The sequence below is a fragment of the Equus asinus genome, chromosome 2, assembly GCF_041296235.1.
Source record: "Equus asinus isolate D_3611 breed Donkey chromosome 2, EquAss-T2T_v2, whole genome shotgun sequence".
Lineage (NCBI taxonomy): Eukaryota > Metazoa > Chordata > Mammalia > Perissodactyla > Equidae > Equus > Equus asinus.
In genome coordinates this window covers 28,135,831-28,158,558 of record NC_091791.1, presented here as the reverse complement: position 1 = coordinate 28,158,558, position 22,728 = coordinate 28,135,831, and the positions used below count along the sequence as shown (strand labels likewise).

General features: G+C 50.8%; 2 protein-coding genes across 11 annotated transcripts in view; both read left to right on the top strand.

Moving 5' to 3' along the window:
• Positions 1 to 1,137: 1,137 nt before the first annotated feature.
• Positions 1,138 to 16,151, top strand: PPRC1 (PPARG related coactivator 1). 7 transcript variants are annotated; one of them, XM_014837674.3, is made up of 14 exons: positions 1,138 to 1,336; positions 5,453 to 5,641; positions 6,205 to 6,351; positions 6,722 to 6,823; positions 6,941 to 9,842; positions 10,148 to 10,201; positions 11,060 to 11,117; positions 11,904 to 11,971; positions 12,958 to 13,678; positions 14,644 to 14,793; positions 14,904 to 14,970; positions 15,089 to 15,210; positions 15,455 to 15,606; positions 15,896 to 16,151. In XM_014837674.3, exons 1-14 carry the CDS (start codon positions 1,184 to 1,186, stop codon positions 15,997 to 15,999), a joined length of 4,989 nt encoding a protein of 1,662 aa, XP_014693160.1. In that variant the 5' UTR covers positions 1,138 to 1,183; the 3' UTR covers positions 16,000 to 16,151. The 7 variants fall into 7 exon arrangements, with proteins under 7 accessions (XP_014693160.1, XP_070340477.1, XP_014693161.1 ...); XM_070484376.1 differs by having other exon boundaries at positions 1,142 to 1,336; positions 6,722 to 6,814; XM_014837675.3 differs by having other exon boundaries at positions 1,142 to 1,336; positions 6,722 to 6,814; positions 11,901 to 11,971.
• A 1,505-nt stretch (positions 16,152 to 17,656) lies between these two features.
• NOLC1 (nucleolar and coiled-body phosphoprotein 1) overlaps positions 17,657 to 22,728 on the top strand; it is a 46,278-nt gene continuing 41,206 nt past the window's right edge. For 2 of the 4 annotated variants that reach the window (XM_070484425.1, XM_014837678.3), the window contains exons 1-5: positions 17,657 to 17,996; positions 20,173 to 20,228; positions 20,339 to 20,481; positions 20,586 to 20,713; positions 21,911 to 22,076. In XM_070484425.1, coding sequence (XP_070340526.1) covers positions 17,877 to 17,996; positions 20,173 to 20,228; positions 20,339 to 20,481; positions 20,586 to 20,713; positions 21,911 to 22,076 — 613 coding nt within the window. In that variant the 5' untranslated portion in view covers positions 17,657 to 17,876. The remainder of the gene's footprint in view (positions 17,997 to 20,172; positions 20,229 to 20,338; positions 20,482 to 20,585; positions 20,714 to 21,910; positions 22,077 to 22,728) is intronic. The other 2 variants (XM_014837679.3, XM_070484428.1) reach the window with 2 other exon arrangements.

Genomic DNA, 22,728 nt, shown 5'->3' with positions numbered 1-22,728 from the left:
CATGGCGTCGCTTGGCACGCCATGCTGTGATAGGCATCCCACATATAAAATAGAGGAAGATGGGCACGGATGTTAGCTCAGGGCCAGTCTTCCTCAGCAAAAAGAGGAGGATTGGCAGCAGTTAGCTCAGGGCTAGTCTTCCTCCAAAAAAAAAAAAAAAACCTTTTTAAAAATAGGAAAACAATATGAAGTAGCTTCTAAATGGCAAATGAGTGAATGGTAGAGATAGTGATGGACTGGAGAAAAACAGTGGGATCACGGCTGGCTGGCATGATCAAAAAGGCTTTCCTGGATAAAACGGCATGAAAAATGTTTGGAGGTTCAAGTATTCTGGACAGAAAAACAAATGCAGGAGAACACCTGTTGTCTTTGGAGGACAGCAAGATGATCTGCAGTGGCAGGAAATAAATTTGGTAATGAGACGCCAACGTCGGTTTCTCTCTTTTTTTCGTTCTCCCCAAAGCCCCCAGTAAGAAGTTGTATAGTCTAGTTGTAGGTCCCTCCGGTGTGCTATGTGGGAGGTCGCCTCAGCATGGCCTGATGAGTGCTGCCGTGTCCACGCCCAGGATCCAAACTGGTGAAACCCTGGGCCACCAGAGCCAAGCGTGCGAACTGAACCACTCGGCCGTGGGGCTGGTCCCCAACGTGGATTTCTGAGTAACCCAAAGAGAAGCTCGGAATGCGGGGTTTTAAGATTAAACTCGCAGTAGTGCCGCAGTATGAGATTAGGTGAGGGTTAGCTCCAGGAGGGAGGTGCCCACTAGGGGGTGCTGTTTCAAAACATAGGCCCACTGAGATTAAGGTGAAAGGAAGGTACAGCAGGTATAACGCCAGACAAAGAGTGTTCCAACAGTTGCACAAATTAAGAAAATTAAAAGATGCGCAAATGTTTACTCTCCCCTCATCACCTCGCGCTCCCTAACTAGATCCCCGCGCAACACAAAACTAAGCATTTCAGTATGCCTATAGCACGTGCCATTCGGGTTCCGTTTAAAGCGACTACTATTCCCAGGCTCCCTAGCGAGGCCAGGGCTCTCTTCCCGGGTGCAAGTGGGTCTCCCTGCAGGGCCTTCTGGGATTCGTAGTCTTGCACTGTCTTCCGGGAGTTGTAGTTCTCCCCCCACAAGCGACTGGGCGAGGCGGCGCCGGCGATCACAGCTGCGCTGGGTGTTCAGGGGCCAAGATGGCGGCGCGCCGGGGACGGAGAGACGGAGTCGCGCCGCCTCCGAGTGGGGGCCCCGGCCCCGACCCTGGCGGTGGAGTCCGCGGCAGCGGTTGGGGAAGTCGGAGCCAAGCGCCTTATGGGACTGCGGGCGCTGTGAACGGAGGGGAACAGGTGAGAGGCTGGCGGCCGGCCCGCGGCTGGCAGCAAAGCGGCGTGTGCCGGGCGGTGACACGTGGACGCCACAGGAAAGGAAGGAAGCGCTCGGGAGTCGATGCTGGGTGGCTGCGGGAGACAGGTTGGGCCGAGTGGACTGGCCATTTGCTAGGGGGACGCGAGCAGAGACAGGGTTCTTAGGGCCATTCCTCCAGAACGCTGGTGGGGCAGAGCCGGGTGTCGGAAACACGGCCCGTGGCGGGGGATCAGGGATTCGAACTTGGAGTGCCGGGCTAAGATCTTCCTCTAAGGATGCCGAGTCGGGGTGCCTCTAGCCGGGCGCTGCAGTGCCTTTTCGGAGCCACGTGGGGTGGGGGAAGCGATTTTCCCGGGAGAACTTGTCTGCTTCCCCTCCCCCTCTAGGCGGCCGCGGCACCCACGTGGGTTGGGCTCCCGGGTGAGGGGGGGGGCCGACGAGCCGCGGGTCCACGTGGGGGCGGGGAGGGGATGTCCACGTGGCTCCCGCCCCAGGCTGCCCGGCATCTCGTATCGGCGCTGGAGACGCACTGCCGGGAACTGGGTGTGTCTCAGCCGGTCCCGCCATCTCCGACCCGGGCAGGGGGCCCCTGGCCGGGAAGGAAGGTAGGGGCTGCTAGAGTCAACTTTGCCTACAACCTTGGAGAAGTTTTTTTTCCTTCTGCTTTGGTCCGCGGCGCCTCCCGATAGCGGATGGTGAAGGACTTTCCAGATGTGCGGGGCGTCTGTTCCCTGCGGATGGCGGAGTGTGTTGGGGAGCGTAGAGAGCTGAGGCTGAAGGGCTGTAGAGTGAGCTTGTGGCGGGTTTCTGTCTGACCGGCTTGGGGTAGGTTGTGAGTCACGGGCACTGGCGTTTTGGTTGCTTGCAGTCCTGCCTCATTCGTGATTCAAGGGGCATGGGAGTGTTAATGTATACATGGGACAAGCTAGAGGGAAAGGGAATCTCTCCTTTCCTCACTTTTTCCTCCAGCATCTCTTTCGAGGAGGCAGCTAAGGCCTGCTCTTGTGAACTGACACATAGAAATTGGGGTGGTCTGTGTTTAAGGCTCTCTGGAATTTTTGCTGGGGATGGCAAAAGTTGGAGGCGATGTGAGAACTAGCCAACACTAGTTGAACATTTATTGGATGGGGGAAAGTTCTTTCTGTCAGATTTTTTTTTCTTGGCCTTCAGTTTTCCATATTTAAAAAGTGTTATCGTCCCACTCCTCAGTAGAGGGTTTCTTAAAAGTTCCCACCCAGAGTGGAGGTGGGAAAGACTTAGTTTGAACTGTTATCTCTCTTAAGCAATTAAGCTGAGTCCTTGAAAGTTCTTTTTTCTTTTCTTTTTTTTCTTTTCTTGGTCTCTAAGTGGGAGTTGGGCTGCAGGCTGCCAGGTAATGTCATTTCCAGCAGACCAATCCAGGCCCTTGCCCAGGGGAGAATGGCTTCTGGGGCCCTAATTTGGGAGCTGCTTACCTCTCTTCCCTCGTTTTCTCAGAGGTCACATCTTGTGCTGTTGGTGCTGCTCACTCTTTGGGGGAGAGGCAGGAAGGATCTGTGATCCAGCTGTAATCCAAGTTAGGTGGTCATTTGGGGTTAAAAAGGGTCTCATGGAGAGATTATAAACACCCCCCCCCCAAAAAAAAAACCACACACAGAAAGATGGGTATTTGGAAGCTGGTCAGTCAACCAGCTATTTATTGAGATACGGTTATGTTCAGACACGAGGGATACTGTAGTTAAACCACACATGGTTCCTGTTCTCTGGGATCTTATGCTTTTATCAAGATAGACAATAAATGATTAGTGGGACAAAAGGAAAGTGCAGCATATTTGGGATTATATAATCAGCAATAATAATCTACTTTGCAGGGCCTGCGAAGGGACATTTTAAGCTGAGACTTGAAGGCTGTGTATGTGTGTGGCAGGGGAAGCGTTCATCAGAGGGAATAGTATGTGAAGGTCTTGAGGTGGGAGAGAACATGGTTTATTAGAGAAACTGAGAGACAGGCAACATGGTGAGAGAGGACACACGGTAGCAGGAGAGTCTAGTCTGGTGAGAAAGACCAGGATCCCTGTAACCCATATTTAAGGAGTTTAAACCTGACGCTAAGAACAATAGGATGCCTTTGGAGGGGTCTAGGGAGGGTCTCAGGAAGGGATCAGATGTGTATTTTTATTTTATTTTATTTTATCTTTTGAAGAAGATTAGCCCCAAACTAACATGTGTGCCCATCTTCCTTTATTTTTGAATATGTGGGATGCCTTCCACAGCATGACTGGATAAGCGGTGCATAGATCTGTGCCCAGGATCGGAACTGGCGAACCCTGGGCCACCAAACTAGAGCGCACGAACTTAACTGCTGCACCACCGGGCCAGCCTGATGTATATTTTCAAAAGTTTGTAGCTGATTTTGAACACTGCAGGGACAAGACTGGATGTGGGAAAGCCACTTGGGAGGTTGTTGAAGTTAGAGATGCTGGTGACTGGCTTACTTTTAGCTTGGGTTTAGCCCCTAGATGCTCTTGGTACTCTGGAAGCTGTGCTGTTTGGGGATGGAGGTATGGGTGAGGTCAGGTGAAGAGGAGAGTGTCTCTAACTGGGGCTCCAGTACCTGCCCGATGGAGGTGGTGATGAGTGGTTCGTAGAGCTGGGTATTGTCTTCAGATTCTGGCCTAGTAGTTGGGCCAGGAAGGTGTCAGCGCAAGTAGAGATGCAGCCTCCTTGCTTACCCAGGAGTGTTTGCTGAGCCAGGTGCTATTCAGTTGCTGGTTGTAATTAGAGGATTGTGAAGACCTAGGAGGAGTTAGTGCCTAAAACCTGTCACCTTTCACTTCATCTCTGGGCCTGGCCTCCTAAAGTGTCTCTATCTAGCCTTTCTTCTCCCTGGGCATAGGAATTCCTCAGCTTGGTTAAGAGGGTGAGTGTGGGGGTGTAGTCACACCTGTTGCTTTTTTTTCATTATTGGAAGAGGTGCAGAGTTTCCCTTTGCTGCAGAAGGGGAGGGAGGACTGACTTGCCCAGGTTTGTTCCAGTTCTCCGGCCTTTGTATCATCTGTTTCCTATAGGGGAGATACCCAAGGCTCTGGCCTTTGGCTTTGCCAGCCCCATTCCAGTCACTTCTGGCCCTACCCACACCCACACTCTTGACAGGCCTGGGCGGGCGGCTCCTTGCCTGACAAGGCTGAAGATGTTGCTAGTTCTCAGGGAAGTGGTGGGGTGAGGCTTTTCCATCTACAGAATCAAGCTTTTTTCTAGCTCTCACTTGGTAGGGGTAGGGAAAGAGACTTCTTTTGGGACTACCATTGAGGGGTTGGGTGGCATACTGTAGGGCCTTCAAAATAAAAGTGTGAATATCAGCTGTGTATAAGACACTGCCAGGCATCCTGGATAACCAGGAAGTATAAGCAGAGTTTAAATCCTTCCAAAAACCAAGAAGAATATAAACTAATAGAATACAAAGGGTTATTTGCCCCAGAGGAACTCGGAATCTAATTTCAGTAATGATGCAAGGAATGTTACGTGGTGGGAAGGGGGCAGGATGTGATTGCCAGAAAAGCGAGTGGTACGGAAATGTGTGAATTCAAGGTTGTGAGTAGAAATCAGCATGGGATGGGGAAGCCTGAGGTGTCTTCTTGAAGAAGGTGGGATTTGAGCTAAGCGGAGAAGAGAGGCCTAAGCAGGATATGAGGAATATAAGGTAGATGTAGCTGAAATTGCCTTTTTGCTGACGTCCTCTCCTTTGGTGTTCCCCTCAGACTGTCTGCCTTTATCACAACCAGCAGACGACTCTTCTGAAAAACCTTGATCTTTTTGATGTTTTTACTCTCCAGTTTCATAATCTCCTATGGCTCCAACTGTGTCTGGATGGAGTCCAAACTTTTTTTTGCTCAGAAGGTCCCTGAGCACTACCATCCTGGTTGGGGCTTTGGCTCATGGGTTGTACTTCTCTCTGCCCGGCAAGTCCAGAGGTTTGGCTGTGGTGGGGCTCCTACTGAGTCTGGGGCCATTGGTGGAGGGCTGGGTTCCTGGTTTACAGAGCATATCAATCAGCTGCCACCCCACATGCCCTGTAGCCTTTACCATGCCCTTCTGACCTTCCCCGGCTTTTGCCCCAGGTGCTGCTGCATGAGGAGGGGGATGATTCTGGCTTTGTCAGTCTGTCTCGGCTGGGCCCTTGTCTGAGGGACAAGGACCTGGAGATGGAGGAGCTGATGCTGCAGGATGAGACACTGCTGGGGACCATGCAGAGCTACATGGATGCCTCCCTCATTTCCCTCATTGAGGATTTTGGGAGCCTTGGAGAGGTGAGCTGGGGCGGGGCTTGGGGGTCTTCAGGCGAGAGCTTTGCGTGGGAGATGATGGCTCAGTGGCTCTGCTCTCCCAGAACCTTGGCTGCTAGATACCCAACCCAAGTCCTTGAAGAGTGATTTTGTCTCTAGGTGAGTGTTGGGCTGCAGGCTGCCGGATTATATCCCATGTAAGGATGCTCTGGCAGGCTTGACTATAGTCCACGGCCTTTCCCCCTGTCTGAGCCCCTAACTTACATATCCAGAGGGTTCTGATCTCTGTTTTGATCCCAATTCCAGCCTAGTCAAGGGTTGTTTGCTGAGCATCCCACATCTTACCTGAGGGTGGAGGATGTGTGTGAAACATAAGCTTAAGACTCATTTCTGGTAGGCTTTTGTTGACACTACAGAGGCAGTGGATGGTAGTAAATGAGATTGGAACCCATGCTTCCTGGTACTCAAATCTGGCAGATTGAGCTGAACTGAGCCAGGCAGACTGAGTCTCTTGGTCTCCAGTCCTTCTCAGTGGCCCAGTAAGTCATTAGGGATATTAGTGGGACCTTCTTGTTTTTCTGGAGCAGAGCAGGTTATCTCTGGAGGACCAGAATGAAGTGTCGCTGCTCACAGCTCTGACGGAGATCTTGGATAATGCGGATTCCGAGAACCTGTCTCCGTTTGACAGCATTCCTGACTCGGAGCTGCTTGTGTCACCTCGGGAGGGCTCCTCTGTGAGTGTGGGACCAGGGGAAGGGGATGTGTGGTTGGTGCAAAGGTTAGAACCATGTCTGTGGGCCTACTCACATAGTGTTTTGTTTTGTTTTTTTTTATAAAGATTTTATTTTTTTCCTTTTTTTCCCCAAAGCCCCCCGGTACATAGTTGTATATTCTTCGTTGTGGGGCCTTCTAGTTATGGCATGTGGGACGCTGCCTCAGCATGGTTTGATGAGCAGTGCCATGTCCACGCCCAGGATTCGAACCAACGAAACACTGGGCCGCCTGCAGCGGAGCGCGAGAACTTAACCACTCGGCCACGGGGCCAGCCCCTTACTCACATAGTTTTGAAGCACTACTCATCTCAGTTCTTTTTCCCCCTCTTAGCTGCATAAGCTGCTCACCCTTTCTCGGACACCCCCAGAACGTGACCTCATCACCCCAGTTGACGCATTGGGGCCCAGCACAGGCAGTAGTAGAGTGAGTGGGGTAAGCCTGACTTAGGGAGCCTCAAGGACTCCCAGGAGGGAGGAGTATGTGGGGACAGGTCTGGAAGAATATATTCCTGGAGAAAACTCCCTCTGTGGCTTCTCTTCTCTCCTGCAGGTTGAGATGTCTCTCACAGATCCCCCTTGGGACTTCTCTCCACCCTCCTTCTTAGAGACCTCCTCCCCCAAGCTTCCTAGCTGGAGACCTCCAAGATCACGACCTCGCTGGGGCCAATCCCCTCCTCACCAACAACGTAGTGATGGGGAAGAAGAGGAGGAGGTGGCCAGCTTCAGTGGCCAAATGCTTGCTGGGGAGCTCGACAACTCCATAAGCAACATCCCAGACTTCCCCATGCACCTGGCCTGCCCTGAGGAGGAAGATAAAACAGCAGCAGCAGAGATGGCAGTGCAGGTAGCTGGCGACGAGAGCATCTCCTCCCTGAGTGAGCTGGTGCGGGCCATGCACCCATACTGCCTGCCAAACCTCACCCACCTGACATCACTCGAGGATGAGCTTCAGGAGCAGCCAGATGATTTGACACTGCCTGAGGATTGTGTGGTGCTAGAGATTGTGGGCCAGGCAGCCACAGCTGGCAATGACCTAGAGATCCCAGTTGTGGTGCGGCAGATCCCTACTGGACCTCAGCCTGTGCTCTTGGGTGACTCACTAGAGGCTGGTCCGGCCTTGCAGCTGCTCTTGCCTACACTAGAGTCAGAGACGGAGGCTGCTGTGCCCAAGGAAGCCCTCTGCCCTGAGAAAGAGGGGTTGTCACTGGACTCAGAGGAAAAGCTGGAGTCAGCTTGCTTGTCGGAGCCCAGGGAGGTCATGGAGCCAGTAGCACCCAAGGGGCCTCAGAACCCACCTGCCAATGCAATGCAGAGTTCCCAGAGAGCTCGAAAGGGTAGGAGGAAGAAGAGCAAGGAGCAGCCAGCAGCCTATGCAGAAGGCTATGCCAGGAGGCTGAGGTCATCTTCACGTGGGCAGTCTACTGTGGCTACAGAGGTGACCTCTCAGGCAGGCAACTTGCCTCAGGAGGAACTTCAAAGAGAGGTTGAGCCTCCCCGTGGTAGAGGGAAGCCCCGGGCTTGGGCTCGGGCCTGGGCAGCTGCCTTGGAGAAGCCTAGCTCTGGGAACTTGGAGAGTAGTGTTGGACAAGCTAGTCCTGCTGAAGAAGGTCCTCTAGACCTCCACCCCAACCTGGTTGACACCATCCAAGCCAGCCCTGTTCCAGCCCATCTCTCATTGGTTGACTCTCCTCGCGCTGACCCCATCCCGCTTGACTCTGTTGAAGCTGATCCCACTGCAGTTGAACCGGGTCTAGCTGACCCTGTAGCTGTTGACCCTGCATTGGTTGACCTTGTTTCAGTCAACTCAGAGCTGGTTGACCCTCTCCCAGCTGACCCAGTGCTGATTGAACCAGTCCTGGCTGACTCAGCAGCAATTGACCCTGCAGTGGTTGTTCCCATCTTAGATGACTTACCACCAGTTGACCCTGTCCCAGTTAACCCAGCACCAGTTGACTCTGTTCCCGTTGACCTGGCTCCAGTTGACCCTGTGCTAATTAAGTCTAGGCCAACTGATCCCAGACGTGGTGCAGTATCATCAGCCCAGGGAAGTCCAGCCCCCCAGGTCCTCCTGGAGTCAGAGTCCTCAGATCCCCCAAAGGCTATCCCTGAAATCAAGGAGGTTGTGGGTTCTCTGAAGGTGGAAAATGGTACCAATGCCACAACCCAGGAAGCCAGACCTCGGCCTCTTAGCCTATCTGAGTACCGGCGACGAAGGCAACAGCGCCAAGCAGAGGCAGAAGAGAGGAGTGCCCAGCCCCCAGCTGGGAAGTGGCCGAGCCTCCCAGAAACCCCCACAGGGCTGGCAGATATCCCTTGTCTTGTCATCCCACCAGCCCCAGCCAAGAAGACAGCTCTACAGAGAAGCCCTGAGGCTCCTCCTGAGGCTTGCTTTGTGCCTTTGGGTCCCAGCTCTGCTTCTCCTAGTCCTGAGCCACCTGCAAGCAAACCTGTGGCCTCAGCTCCCACTGAGCAGGTGCCACTCCAAGAGATGCCACTGCCAGTGAGACCTCCAGCTCCTACCGTGCAATCCATGCCCTCAACAATGCCCACTGCTCTGCCTTTTACCCCGGGTGGGCTGGGCATGACCTCCATGCTGCGCCTTCCTGCAAGTGGACAAGGGGTCCCCAGTCTGCCTCCACCACCCTTGCAGCCTCCTAGTCTTCCTATGTCTGTGGGGCCAGTGCCCCCTGATCCTTATACTCATTATGCCCCTGTACCACCCTGGCCTTGTTATCCCCCTGTGTCCCCTTCTGGCTATCCTTGCCTGCCTCCCCCACCAACGGTGCCCCTAGTGTCTGGTACTCCTGGCGTCTATGCTGTGTCCCCCACTTGCAATGTGCCTTGGGTACCCCCTCCTGCCCCAGTCCCACCTTACAGCTCCAACTGTACTTATGGGCCCTTGGGATGGGGCCCAGGCCTGCAACACCCTCCATTCTGGCCTACTGTACCCCCACCTCCTTTGCCTCTAGCCTCTGTTGGGAGGGCTGTTCCCTCACCCAAGGTGGAGCCCAGTGGCATCCCAGCTAGCTCCCCTGAAAGTGTACTTCCTTTACCAATGACTCCTCCTCTCAGCCTTGGGTCTGCTGGCCACGGTGCTCCACAGATAGAGCCCACCAAGGTGGAGGTCAAGCCAGTGCCTGCATCTCCCCATCTGAAACACAAGGTGTCCTCCCCAGTGCAAAGCCCCCGGATCAAGGCTCCATCGTGTCTGTCTACTGAGAGTGTGGCTGTTGAGGAGCCTGCATCAGAGAGACTGAAGCCTGAGACCCAGGAGACCAGGCCCAGGCAGAAGCCTCCCTCTCCTGTTGCCAAGGCTGTTCCCACACCAAGGCAGGGCACTATCACCAAGCTGCCTGCCGTCCACCCAGCCCGTCTAAGGAAGCTGTCCTTCCTGCCTACCCCACGTGCCCAGGGTCCTGAGGACGTGGTGCAGGCTTTCATCAGTGAGATTGGTGAGTGCCACACAGTTGAGTAGGTGTGAAGAAGGGCACGGAGGTTGGGTGGGGAGAGTCCTCCAAAGAACAGGATAAACCACCTTGGTGGGTCTGGCCTTTGTTGGATTTCTTTGGAGGGTTCTTGAGAGGCAGAGCTCTGGATTTGTTTGATTCCTTCCTGCTTTGTGTTGCTGCCTTGGTTTACTTAGTACAGTGGGCAGGGGGAGCATAAAGGGAGACGTGAGGTGATTTCAGACTTCCTGGGACCTGTGTTCTCAGTTGATAGCGGTTGGTTTCCAAAGCTGTTTTGTGTGTTTCCACAGGAATTGAGGCATCGGACCTGTCCAGTTTGCTGGAGCAGTTTGAGAAATCAGAAGGTGAGAGAACCTGGGTAGCTTTGCTTCAACCCCTTTTTGTTGATTTCTCCTTTGGGCCCAGCCCTGTCGTTGCTTAAGCTGGGGGGAATGAGGGAGGAGCAGTCTCAGCTCCTAGAGCAGCCCCCTAATTGGAATGGGGAGACAAGATTCACCTGTGACATAAATCTAAGCCCTAGAGAGGGTGGTGGTACAGCATGGCAAGAACTGTAAGAGTAGATGTTTGGGGAGATCCAAGTGCAGTAGGTGCTTGGGGCCATTTTCTAGAGGAAACCAGCTGTCAAGCTGGGCCTTGAAAGACAGGATTTCAGAGAGCGAGAGAATGTGGTGAATAAAGGCAGAGGTATAGGAAGGATTGTGTGTGGTATATTTGGAAGGTAACGGGTAGTTCAGCTTTCTCAGTACAAGGCATGGATCTAGGTGCTGTGGAGGATCCTGTGTCCTGTTCTCAAAGAGCTTTTCATCTAATTGGTGAGAAAAATCTGCAGAAATGATTCTTGAATTGATAACAGGTATAGTATAAGGCAACATATAACATACATTAAGTGTAGAATAAAAATAGGCTACAAGACTAGGAAGTTAGGCAATTGATGTAGAACCTCAGTTGCTAGGGTTAGAAGTTTGGACTCTACCTCAGATTCATTGCAGGGGTGGGGCGTGTGGATGTTTCTGAGCAGAGAAGAGACATGAGTAAAATTGGTACCTGGGCACCCACTGGAGGAGAATGGATCTTTGGGGAGAACCCAGTGCAGTGTGTAGGCAAAGTAGATTTTCCTCCTTTGGGTCTCAAAGCCATCCCTTCTGTGCCTCCTCAATCTGGAACATCTGGTTGGGCTTTTAACTAGTATGGTTTCTTTGCAGCCAAAAAGGAGTGCCCTCCCCCGCCTCCTGCTGACAGTTTGGCTGTAGGAAACTCAGGGTAAGTATGGAGACATAATGAGTGAGTTACCCTACAGCTGTTGGTCAGCAGCCGGCCGGCGCTCCAGGACCGTCAACTGGATGCCTCTGTGGCAGGGACATTTAGTCAGCCCTAGAGTCTCTCCCTATTTCCCCATCCCCTGCTCAGCTCATCACTACTGGGCACTGTCTTGGGTGGTGAGGTAGGAGGATGTGTACCATCCTCTGGCTGATTCCATTCTGGGATTCTAAATGTCCTAGAGGTGTCTTTCATCTTCTGGTAAGTTTGCCTATGGGGATTTCTTTCCTTCATTTAACAAACTTTAAGCTTGCTCAACACTGGTGATGGTGTAAGATAAAAAGTAGAAGATGTTCATGGCTAGGGATCCCCTGACTCCTTGTAGGACAGAGATACCCTGGACCTCCTTGTTCCCTAGTCTTCCAGCACTGAGAGCCTTATTTCATTTTTCATGTTCATGGTACTCCATCTTGTTCTGCCAAGCATGTTCCCCCCAATATTGATTTGGGGTTGGGTTTGAGCCAGGCAGGCGAGGCTCCTAGCTTGAAGGAGGTAGGGGATATTCAAGGTCATAGTTGGCCTGCCTCCTGGAATTGGGCAGAGCTGACTTGAGACCCCACCTACAGTTCTGTCACTAAGACCCCTTTTGTGCTGGAGGAGAATGATAGGGGCAGCTTATGCATCCCATTCCTCTGTATGCCCCCCTCTCCCATTGCTTTGTGAGGAAAGCAGATATACAAGATGTTGAGGAGGCAATGAACCAGGCTTTCCCTTTTCCCCCGCCAGCAGCGTTGACACTCCCCAGGAGAAGAGGCCCCTAGACCGGTTACAAGCCCCAGAACTGGCCAACGTGGCAGGTGGGTTCAGGGTGGGGAACTCTGCCTTTGATTAGTTTATCTAGCAAATGCTTGTAGGGCCTGCTCTGCACCAGGTGTGTGTACATGTTGGGGATACAGAGATCTGATCTTCATCTTTAAGGTTTGTACAGTACAGGGGGCAGATGTGTAAACAAATGAGCATGTTGAGTATCAGAGGTTGTACATTAAAGAAGCCTGTGTGGTTTATGATAGGGTCTTAAGGGGGACAGTCAGGGAAGGGTTATATAGAAGGTAATCCCAAAGCAGAGGCTTGAGAAAATCACTGATACCAATCAGATACAGGGGATGGGTCATTCCAGGTAGACGGAGCAGCTTGAGTGAACTGAAGAAACAAAACCAGCCTGGTATGTTTTGGGGGAATTTCAAGTGGTTCGGTTTGACCAGAGTGTAGGGCTGATCAGGATGGTGGGCAGAGCTAAAGCAGGAAATAAAGCTGGAGTGGTAAGTAGGAGGTCAGATTATGGGAACTTTGAAAGCCATGTTACGCTGTTTGGACTTTATCCTGTGCATTGAAGAAGCAATTGGAAAAGCTTTACTAGATTGGTTTTTGGGTGCTCCTTCCAACAGGAATGTAGAAGACAGGTGAACGGGTGTGAAGCCCGAGGTAGGAGATCATTGGATGATTACGTGAGTCCAGGCATGATGCAGCCTAGAAGTCATGCAGTCGGGGGGATGGGTCTCAGAATGGAGAGGTAGATCAGACAGGACCTGGTCACCAGCTAGGTTTGGGCAGTGAGAGGTTGAGGGGTTCAGGAGGACCCTAACTGGCTGAGTTTCTATTGCTGGTTCCCAAGATGGGGAACTAAGGAGAAGGAGTAGTTGTAACAGTGGGACAAGCTGGGTTGTTGATAATTGTTAGTGTACTTTATAAGATCAGGTGGGGGTCTCTGGAGCCTATATACGCAGTGTTTGGAAGTGCAGAATCGGATCTCATCCTGCTGTCTCCATCCTCCCTCCCCTCACAGGGCTCACCCCTCCAGCTACCCCTCCCCACCAGTTATGGAAGCCCCTGGCTGCTGTCTCACTGCTGGCCAAAGCCAAATCTCCTAAGTCCACCGCCCAGGAGGGAACCCTGAAGCCTGAAGGAGTTACAGAGGCCAAACATCCACCTGCAGCCCGCCTCCAAGAAGGGGTCTGTGGCCCTAGTCCAGTCCATGTGGGCTCTGGGGACCATGACTATTGTGTTCGGAGCAGGACCCCCCCAAAAAAGATGCCTGCCTTAGTCATTCCAGAGGTGGGCTCCCGATGGAACGTCAAACGCCATCAGGATATCACCATCAAACCCGTCTTGTCCCTGGGCCCAGCTGCCCCCCTGCCCCCATGCACAGGTGCCTCCCAGGAGCCACTTGATCACAGGACTAGCAATGAGCAGGCAGATCCTGCAGCCCCTTGCCTTGCCCCATCCACCTTGCTGTCCCCTGAGGCTTCGCCCTGCCGGAATGATGTGAACACTAGGATTCCCCTTGAGCCCTCAGCCAAGCAGCGGTCAGTGCACTGTTATCGAAAAGCCTGCAGGTCAGCCAGCCCCCCAAGCCGGGGCTGGCAGGGCCGACGTGGCCACAGCAGCCGTTCTGTCAGCTCTGGGTCCAACCGGACCAGCGAAGCATCTTCCTCATCCTCATCGTCGTCTTCCTCATCCCGATCCCGGTCCAGGTCCCTCTCCCCCCCACACAAGAGGTGGCGAAGGTGAGCTCTGATGGCCTGTTAGGTCCTCTCCATTTAGGAAGTTCATGTACTCTCTTCTGGTTTACTTTGAAAGCTTTTGCACATTGAGTTGAATACTTTCAGGCACTAAGGCTTCTAATTCTGTCTTCTCTCCTTTCCCTGGATTGTTGAAGGAGGCAAGCTTCATCCAAGCTTGAGAAGATACCTTGTATACCCTTTTGGAGTTTAGGGTATCCCTGAGGTCTCCTGCTTCTTTGGGGAGACTGGTAGGGTTTGATCTTGACCATGTGGATTCCTTCGCATACTGTATCAGTCCTCATGTTCTGGTATTTTCCTGGTGTGTGGGAAGGTGGGATAGTGGGTCGTTAATGGCAAACAGTCCTTTTAATCATCTGTTGAGGAAGGAGTCTAAGACAGTTCCTTTGGGTGTCACTGTGGCCTCATCTGTTTTCTGGCAGTACGTTTTTCTCAGTAACAGACACAAATTTTCCTACTTAATCAGTTAAGTATTCTTAGTTTTTGATGGTGAAGTATATCTTCAGAAATGGCCCCTACTACAGGTCTAGCACAACCACTTCTGCTTTATGCCGTGGTCACAGCACTCCTGTGAGACGTGTTAGGGGACTAGGAACCCAGAGACTCAGGCCCCCCTGCTAGTTGTAAGACCTAGGGCCCAACCCTTTATCTTTCTGAGTCTCCATTTATTTCGCCTCTTTCTGATTTGTTAAGTACTTTTCAATTTTTAATTGCATAACTGAAAATAAATATAATCTGTGGCAAAAAACTCTTAAAACATTCCAGATATATCTGAAGTTCATGAGGGCCTCAGTTTGGTCAGCTATGAAGAGTCCTTTTAGATCTCTTCTGCTTTGCTTTGCCTTTGGTCCTGAGCTTCCTGACAGGGAGACAGGGCTGGGGCCAAGGTGAGGTAAGTGGAATATACCTGCACCACTCCCAGCATTCCTGCCTGCCCCTTTATTCTCCAGGTCCAGTTGCAGTTCCTCTGGACGTTCCCGAAGATGCTCTTCCTCTTCCTCCTCCTCATCCTCCTCCTCGTCTTCCTCATCCTCATCATCCAGTTCCCGAAGTCGGTCCCGCTCCCCATCCCCCCGCCGGAGAAGTGACAGGAGGCGGCGGTGAGCATGTGTTCAGGGAGTCAGTGCATCTGGGATGCAAGTGCCTGAGAGTTCTGAGACTTGAGCTGTCTAATGTCTAGGGGGCTGATGGCACCTTCTTCTCCTGTCAGGTACAGCTCTTACCGTTCACATGACCATTACCAAAGGCAGAGAGTCCTGCAGAAGGAGCGTGCAATAGTGAGTAGAGGAACAGGTCTTGGGAGGAGGGGGCTTGCCCCTGAGCCATGACCTCAGAGAGCCATCTGCAGCTGTGGCCCTGGTTCATGGTGTGTCATTTTTCCTTGATCCAACATAGGAAGAGAGAAGAGTGGTCTTCATTGGGAAGATACCTGGCCGCATGACTCGGTCAGAGCTGAAACAGAGGTTCTCTGTTTTTGGAGAGATTGAGGAGTGCACCATCCACTTCCGTGTCCAAGGGTAAGCTTGGGCTCTAAGGTTAGGATGTTCTTTCTGTCCCATTCATCTACCTTGATGTTTCTTTTCTTTCCCTCTTGCTCTGGTGTGCTGGGCAATGTAGGAGACCTTCATTTCTACCAAGGGTTGGCCATTTGGGGAATGAGAAGAACCACCCCAGTTCCTCTCTGTACCCTGGGGAGCTCTCTCTTTTCCATGGCATGTGCCCAAGTAGCCGTCCCAGCCCCTGCCTCACCCTTCCCACCAGTGACAACTACGGTTTCGTCACTTACCGCTATGCTGAGGAGGCATTTGCAGCCATCGAGAGTGGCCACAAGCTGAGGCAGGCAGATGAGCAGCCCTTTGATCTCTGCTTTGGGGGCCGCAGGCAGTTCTGCAAGAGAAGCTATTCTGATCTTGGTGAGTAGAGGGAGGCCCTGAGGCTTTGATATACTACTTCATCTCCTCCCCAGAAGGGTTCCCAACCTTTGGAGAGTGGGGCTAGGCAGACTTCGCTTCATCTGACACATGAAGAACCTAAGGGGTGGGATGAGAGGAGAAATGGGGGTTCTCTTGTCTTTTTGACTTAAAATCAGGGCAATTTTAGGTCCATCCATTATTGGGATAGGAGGTGGCTGGCCATTTGAGGTCCCTGTGGTTGGGAAGTGTGGTCAAAGACCTTGATGTTTGTCTCTCTCTACCTTTATAGACTCCAACCGGGAAGACTTTGACCCTGCTCCTGTAAAGAGCAAATTTGATTCTCTTGACTTTGACACATTGTTGAAACAGGCCCAGAAGAACCTCAGGAGGTAACCCTGGGCCCTTCTCCCCCTCCCCCTTTTCTTTGGAGGTGCCCTACCTCCTCCATCCCCCTCCCCCACTCTAGGGGAGAGAGCTGCTAGTGAGGAGATGACTGTTTTATAAAGAAATGGAAAAAAGTGAAATAAAAAATGTGTTAAATCCGATTTTTTAAAGGGGTATTTGTTTTTTATAGCAAGCATTGAAACAAGTTAACTTGCATTCCTATGTGAGATGGATGGGGCTGAGGGGTTCCCCCAAAGTTTGGAAGATCTAAGTCACTATGCAGACTAATAAACATGAACTAGAGAGAACTCCCAAGTGCTGTTGTGCTTCTTTCTGTGGTGCTGGTGCTGGGCATATTACTTGTCCTCTGTGAATACAATCAGGGACATGCTTACCTCCATTGAGTTCCTAGGACCCCTCTTTGGTCAGGTGCAAAATCCTGTGGGACTTGAAACTTGGCTCCTGAAGTGTGTTGTCAGTGAAGTCAGTTATCTAGGGCAGTGCTTTTCAAACTTTAAAAGGGCATTTGAATCATCTGGAGATCTTTTAGAATGCAGATTCTGACTTAAGGGGTGGGGCCTGAGATTCTGCATTTCAAACTAGAGGATGCTGATGCTACTGGTCTGGGAAGAGATTTTAATATCAGGGACCTAGAGGAAGCTCATACTTGTTCCAAATAAAGGTTTTCTAAAAGTGTTTTCTAAGCCTTGTGTGTACATGTACCATTTTAGCTTGAGCACAATGCTTGGCACACAGCAGGTGCTCAGATGTTTAAAGAATGCATGCATGTGGATAGACCTCTGGGGAAGAGGGAGATGTAGGAGTTACATCTAGGAGAGAGGAGTGCCTGTTTTGAGAACGGCAAAGGAGAGGTGGGTCCCCTGAGAAAGTGGATCCTTACCCTTCCTGAGGGGCATTAACGGGAGGTAGTCAAGGGGTAGTGGGTAGGGTTGAAGGGATTGCTGTCTGCTAATGTGAACTGAAATATGATAGAACTTGGAATTAACTTGGCAGGCCGGGCCATTGATATTTGAGTACTCACAACAAAGGGAGAGGCAGTGCCGGGGTTTCTAGTTCTCCCACAGGGAGAGTTCACCATATGAACTCAGGAAGTAGAAAGCTTATTTTCAAAACTATAGGTTTGAAGAAATTGCCACTGTGTCAGGTTTGGTGCAAACCCCTTTTCCCTTCATGGAGCTGATTTAAGTCTAAGTAAGGGGGTAAAGGGTTGTCTCATGGGCAAGTCATGATTGAGGGAGGGGAGTTTTGGGGATCAACATCCCACCACCACCACGGATAATCTGAAGGATCCTCTGTAGTGTAGGTGGGAGTCCTGAGGCTGAGGTGGTGTCTGAGAAAGGGCCTCCATAGGTGTTGGAGGCCGTGAAGATGAAGGCTGGGAATCCACTGGCAGCGCGAATGGGAGCGGTTGGGAGATCTTGTGACCAAGTCTAGAGACCAAGAACACTTCGAGCCCGCCAGTCCACTGATTACTCTGGAATCTGAATCCCAGCCGTGACGCTGGAAACCACTGCTCTGAGAAAAGGCGCTTCCAGCGGGAAGACAGGGCGCGGGAAATCTGGAGTTTTCCCGCCACGGCCGAGGGTGTGACCTCTGACGTCAGGGCTCCGCCTTCACAAGGTGGCGACCAGCCGGCTCCGCCCTCGCCAAGATGGCGACACTCGTGGGACCGGAAAGAGCTTATAGATTTCGCCTTGACCCTGCCTCCGAGGTGGGGGCGGGACCGCCCTGTGGAGTGCGCCCTCCCTTTCCGCTGTGCGCCCGCGCGGCGCGATGGCGTCACGCAGGCCCGCCCCGACCCTCAGGACTCCGGAGTTTCTGAGTTGGGTGCGACGGAAACGGTAGTGACGCGTATTGCCCGGAGGATGGCGGACGCCGGCTTGCGCCGCGTGGTTCCCAGCGACCTGTATCCCCTCGTGCTCGGCTTTTTGCGGGATAACCAGCTCTCGGAGGTGGCCAATAAGTTCGCCAAGGCAACAGGCGCTGTGAGTTCCGGGCGTGGGGCATGGGCTGCGGTGGGATGACCGCAGGGCTCTGGGCCCTAACATGCTTAGGTTTGCGGGTAGGGAGGTCTGTGGGGTCCGCCAGCCCAGTGTCTGCGACTCCTTTGTGCCGAGCTCTCGGCGGTGACCGGAGAACGCCTGGAGTCTCAGCACCTCCTCTTCCACGAGGTTTGATTAGACAGCGCTGAGTTTTGTTGCTTTTACCTGGTGACCAGTGCAGCGGCGGCAGCGTGGGACCCTCGTGGCCCCGGTCACGTGGCTGGCGGAGTGCGGCGAGGAGGGATCGCGGTGTGCCCCGGGGGCATTGGAGGCTCCAGGTTCCTTCTTTGAGCTTTATGTTGGCAGATGTAAAGCGTGACTTGATCTTAACTCTCAATGGAGTTTACCCGGGACTCGAAGATAAATGAAATGCTTTAGAAATGAAGGCTGGGATTTTCGTTAAAAAAGAAGAAAATGAACGAGAGTAGAGGCAGGGTTCTGCTTTTACTGAAACGGAATTGAGCATTATAAGCCCTACCAAGCAGGCGTAGCAGTGGGCTTGGATCTTTGACATCTGGAATCAAACAAATCTAGATTTGGGACCAGGCTCTGCCACTTTTAAGATGTATGACCCTAGCAGCTTGCTTAACTTCTCGGAGTCTCTCTACTGGGATGTCATAATTCACTTTATAGGATTTTTATTAGTTTCAGTAACACGATGTGTGCAAAATGGCAGTCCCAGTGCCTAGTGCTCAGGAGGCATCTGGCAAAAGCTGTTATCGTAGTTAAAGAAACTTAGGATGTTCCAAACACATGTAAAAGAAGATGACCAGGAATGTGAAATGTTTGGAAACTACATCTCAAGAAAAGCAGACATGATTGCACGGGAAGACACCTTGAGAGAGGGTAGAGTAGAAGGGTTATCTTTGGCAGTCTTAGACTTTGACTAAGATGATAGGCTTGTTCTTTGTGGCAGAATCAGGGTGAGAAAGGAGAGAATTAGATCAGCCTCAGGAAGTACTTCCTTAAGCTGGGACAGTCTGCCGTGTGAGCTGATAGAACTGCATTCATGTTGGAACTGTTTTGCATTGACTGTTAGGGAGGCTGCAAAGAGTGTTTCCACAATGGCCTAGATGGAATGAAGCCTTTCAGAATTAGGATTCTTTTTCATGTGACAAAAACTAGTCTTTGTGGAGGGCTAACTAAGGGCCAAATGCTCTTTCCAGGTGCTAATCCCTTTAAATGCATTATCTCTTGTTCTCTCTCAACAGCTTAATAAGATGTGTAGTATTAGCTCCATTTTACCAAGAAAATAGTCTCAGAAAGATTAAATAATTTGCTTAGGGTCACACAGTAATAACTGGCAAAGGTGAGTTTTATGTCTATACTCATCTGGCTCTGAGCTGGTACTCTTTTGTGTACTGTAATTCCTTGCCTTTTTTTTTTTTGCATCAGTTAATAATTTAAGTCAGTGTAATTAATAACTGAGTGCGATTCTGAGCTGAATACATGACACAACTTTTTGCCAATTTTCTTTTGGAGGCTGATTTCCAATGATTTGGTATTATAAACCACATTGCAGCAAACACCCTCTTGGTATAAATATTTGTGCCCTTGTTTTGTGAGTAAGGATAAATTACTAGGTAATATAGTGCTAGAGTAAAGAGAATGCACGTTTTTAAAAGCTTTGATAAATAGGATTGACAGGCAGGGGGATAGATGGTGCCAGAAACCACGGGAATAGCCCAAGTTTTTTTAAAGATTTTATTTTTTCGTTTTTCTCCCCAAAACCCCCTGGTACATAGTTGTACATATTCTTTAGTTGTGGCATGTGGGATGCCATCTCAGCATGGCCTGATGAGTGGTGCCATGTCCGTGCCCAGGATCCGAACCGGCGAAACCCTGGGCCACCACAGTAGAGCGCAGGAACTTAACCACTTGGCCACAGGGCCGGCGCCTAGCCCAAGTTTTTGATACCAAAAATTGCGAAATACATAAATAGAATGTTTTTCTCCTAATTTATGCAGGTAGGAGAACTCTTATGAAGATGTAACAGTTATACCAAGTATACCAGGTGTAAAATAGGCTCTTTTAATGAGAGAATAATGCAAACTCTGATCTCCCCTACAATAACCAGGATAAAATTTTCTTACTTAGCTCTTCCTCTTTTCTCCTATAGACCCAGCAGGATGCCAATGCCTCTTCCCTCTTGGACATCTATAGCTTCTGGCTCAAGTAAGCCTTCCCTATACCACTGTGGCTGTTTTCTCCCCTCAAGTGGGCTGGGCTGTGTTCCTTGGTTTGGGAAAGTCCTATCTCCTAGAAGTTAGCCTAATCTACCTCAGCAGGTCCACTAAGGCCCCAAAGCGGAAGTTACAGGCAAATGGACCAGTGACTAAGAAGGCTAAGAAAAAGACATCATCCAGTGATAGCAGTGAGGACAGCAGTGAGGAGGAGAAAGCCCAAGGGCCTCCGTCTAAGAAAGCTGGTAAGGCCAGGTTGGGAGTTGGGGATTAGTGGTTCCAGGAAAAGGATTTGTGGTCTGCCTGTACCATATGGCTGATTTTTATGGGGACCTGTGCTTTTGTTCAGCTGTACCTACCAAGCGGGCCACTCTGCCTCAGCATCCTGGAAAGGCTGCATCCAAAGCATCAGAGAGCAGCAGCAGTGAAGAATCCAGTGATGAGGAGGAGGAGGACAAAAAGAAAAAGCCTGTCCAGGTTTGCAGCTTTGGGAAGGAAAGAGGGTTGCTCAAAGCATTAGAAAAAAGAAACTTAAAATCTTGGCTTCTAGCTTATGACCAAGGGATGGTGGTAGGTATGCAACAGGTGATAATGGGGAAGAAAATCTGGGAACTTTAAAAGAAGCAATAGAGAGGTGTGAGATCTGGAAAGGATATGTGAGGTTGAAGTTGGACTTTGAATCTAGAGGAAATTCAACCCATTCTGCTTCCCTGGCATTATTGGGTTTCTATGGGACACTGTCTAGGACTCCAAGTGTAAGAGAGTATTTTGTAGATAGATGTTGGGAGCTCTAGGCAGGGAATGGCAGAGACAGGGCCTGTATATCAAGTGGCTGAACTTTTTGTTTCTTATTAAGAGTGTACCTTTTCCGTATGTTGTCCTGATTAGCTTTCCCTCGCTCTTACTGCTACATTTTGTTGTCAGTGCCATCGAGTTGATTCTTTTTTTTTAAGGATTTTATTTTTCCTTTTTCTCCCAAAGCCCCCCAGTACATAGTTGTGTATCTTTAGTTGTGGGTCCTTCCAGTTGTGGCATGTGGGATGCTGCCTCAGCGTGGCCTGATGAGCGGTGCCATGTCCACGCCCAGGATTCAAACCAGCGAAACCCTGGGCCACCAAAACAGAGCATGCAAACTTAACCACTCGGCCACAGAGCCGGCCCCACAATCAGGTTGATTTTGACTCCTAGCAACACTGTGTACAGTAGAGTGGAACCCTGCCCAGTCTTTTTGCACCAGCCTTTGACCTTCCGGCACTATATCAGACACTGCTGCTATTCATGGGTTTTCATGGCTCATTTTTTCAGAAGTGGGTTGCTAGGTCCTTCTTCCTAGTCCAGAATCTCTGCTGAAATGTGTCTACCATCGGTGACCCTGCTGGTATTTGAAATACCAGTGGGGGGAAAAAATACTAGTGGCAGAGTGTTCAGCATCATAGCAACGCACAGCTGCCACAGTCTGACAACTGACAGATAGGTGGTGTGGTTCCCTGACTGACTGGGAAACAAACTCAGGCTGTAGTGGTGAGAGCTTCAAATCTTAACTAGACCACCAGGGCTGGCTTACTCCATTGTCTCCTAAAAAATAAAAGGAACCTAGGAAGCTTTCTACCGTAGGATGCCCTTTGGGTACTCAGAAGCTTTTGCTGATTCTCCTCGTTGTGTGTTTTGTCATAGAAGGGAGTTAAGCCCCAAGCTAAGGCAGTCAAAGCTCCTCCTAAGAAGGCCAAGAGTTCTGATTCTGATTCTGACTCAAGCTCAGAGGATGAGTCACCAAAGAACCAGAAGCCAAAGACAACACCTGTGGCAGCTAAAGCTCAGGCTAAGGCCCCAGCCAAACCAGGTACAGTTTCTGTTCCCAGGAGTCTGGGCCGGGGACTAGGTTGCTCTGGGAACTGGTGTTAAAATTGCTCATTCAGCACAGAGTTGAAATGGCACTGGCTGTTGAACTAGAGGTATTGATTACAGTCTTTTTGTTTGTTTGTTTTTAAAGATTGGCACCTGAGCTAACATCTGTTGCCAATCTTTTTTTTTTCCCTCTTCTCCCTAATGCCCCCCAGTACATGGTTGTAAATTCTGGTTGTAGGTCCTTCTGGTTGTGCTATGTGGGACACCACTTCAGCATGGCCTGATGAGCGGTACCATGTCCGTGCACAAGATCCAAACTGGTGAAAACCTGGGCCGCCGAAGTGGAGTGTGCGAACTTAACCCCTCGGCCACGGGGCTGGCCCCGATCAGTGTCATTTCTTTTTTTAAAAAAAAGCTTTTTATTAATAAGTAAAAAATTTCGTAATTAGAGGCTAGTAAGTAGACAGTCTTCAGCAAAGGGAAAATGTGTTTTTAACAAATGGTGTGAGTTTGGGATTTTTTAAGTTGCATTTCATAGATATTTTATATTCCTACAAATCCCATTCTTCTGTGACCACTTATATCTCTATTCTTTGTGCTTTTCACTATCATTTTTTCTCTTGCACCTTCATTCCATGGGACAAATG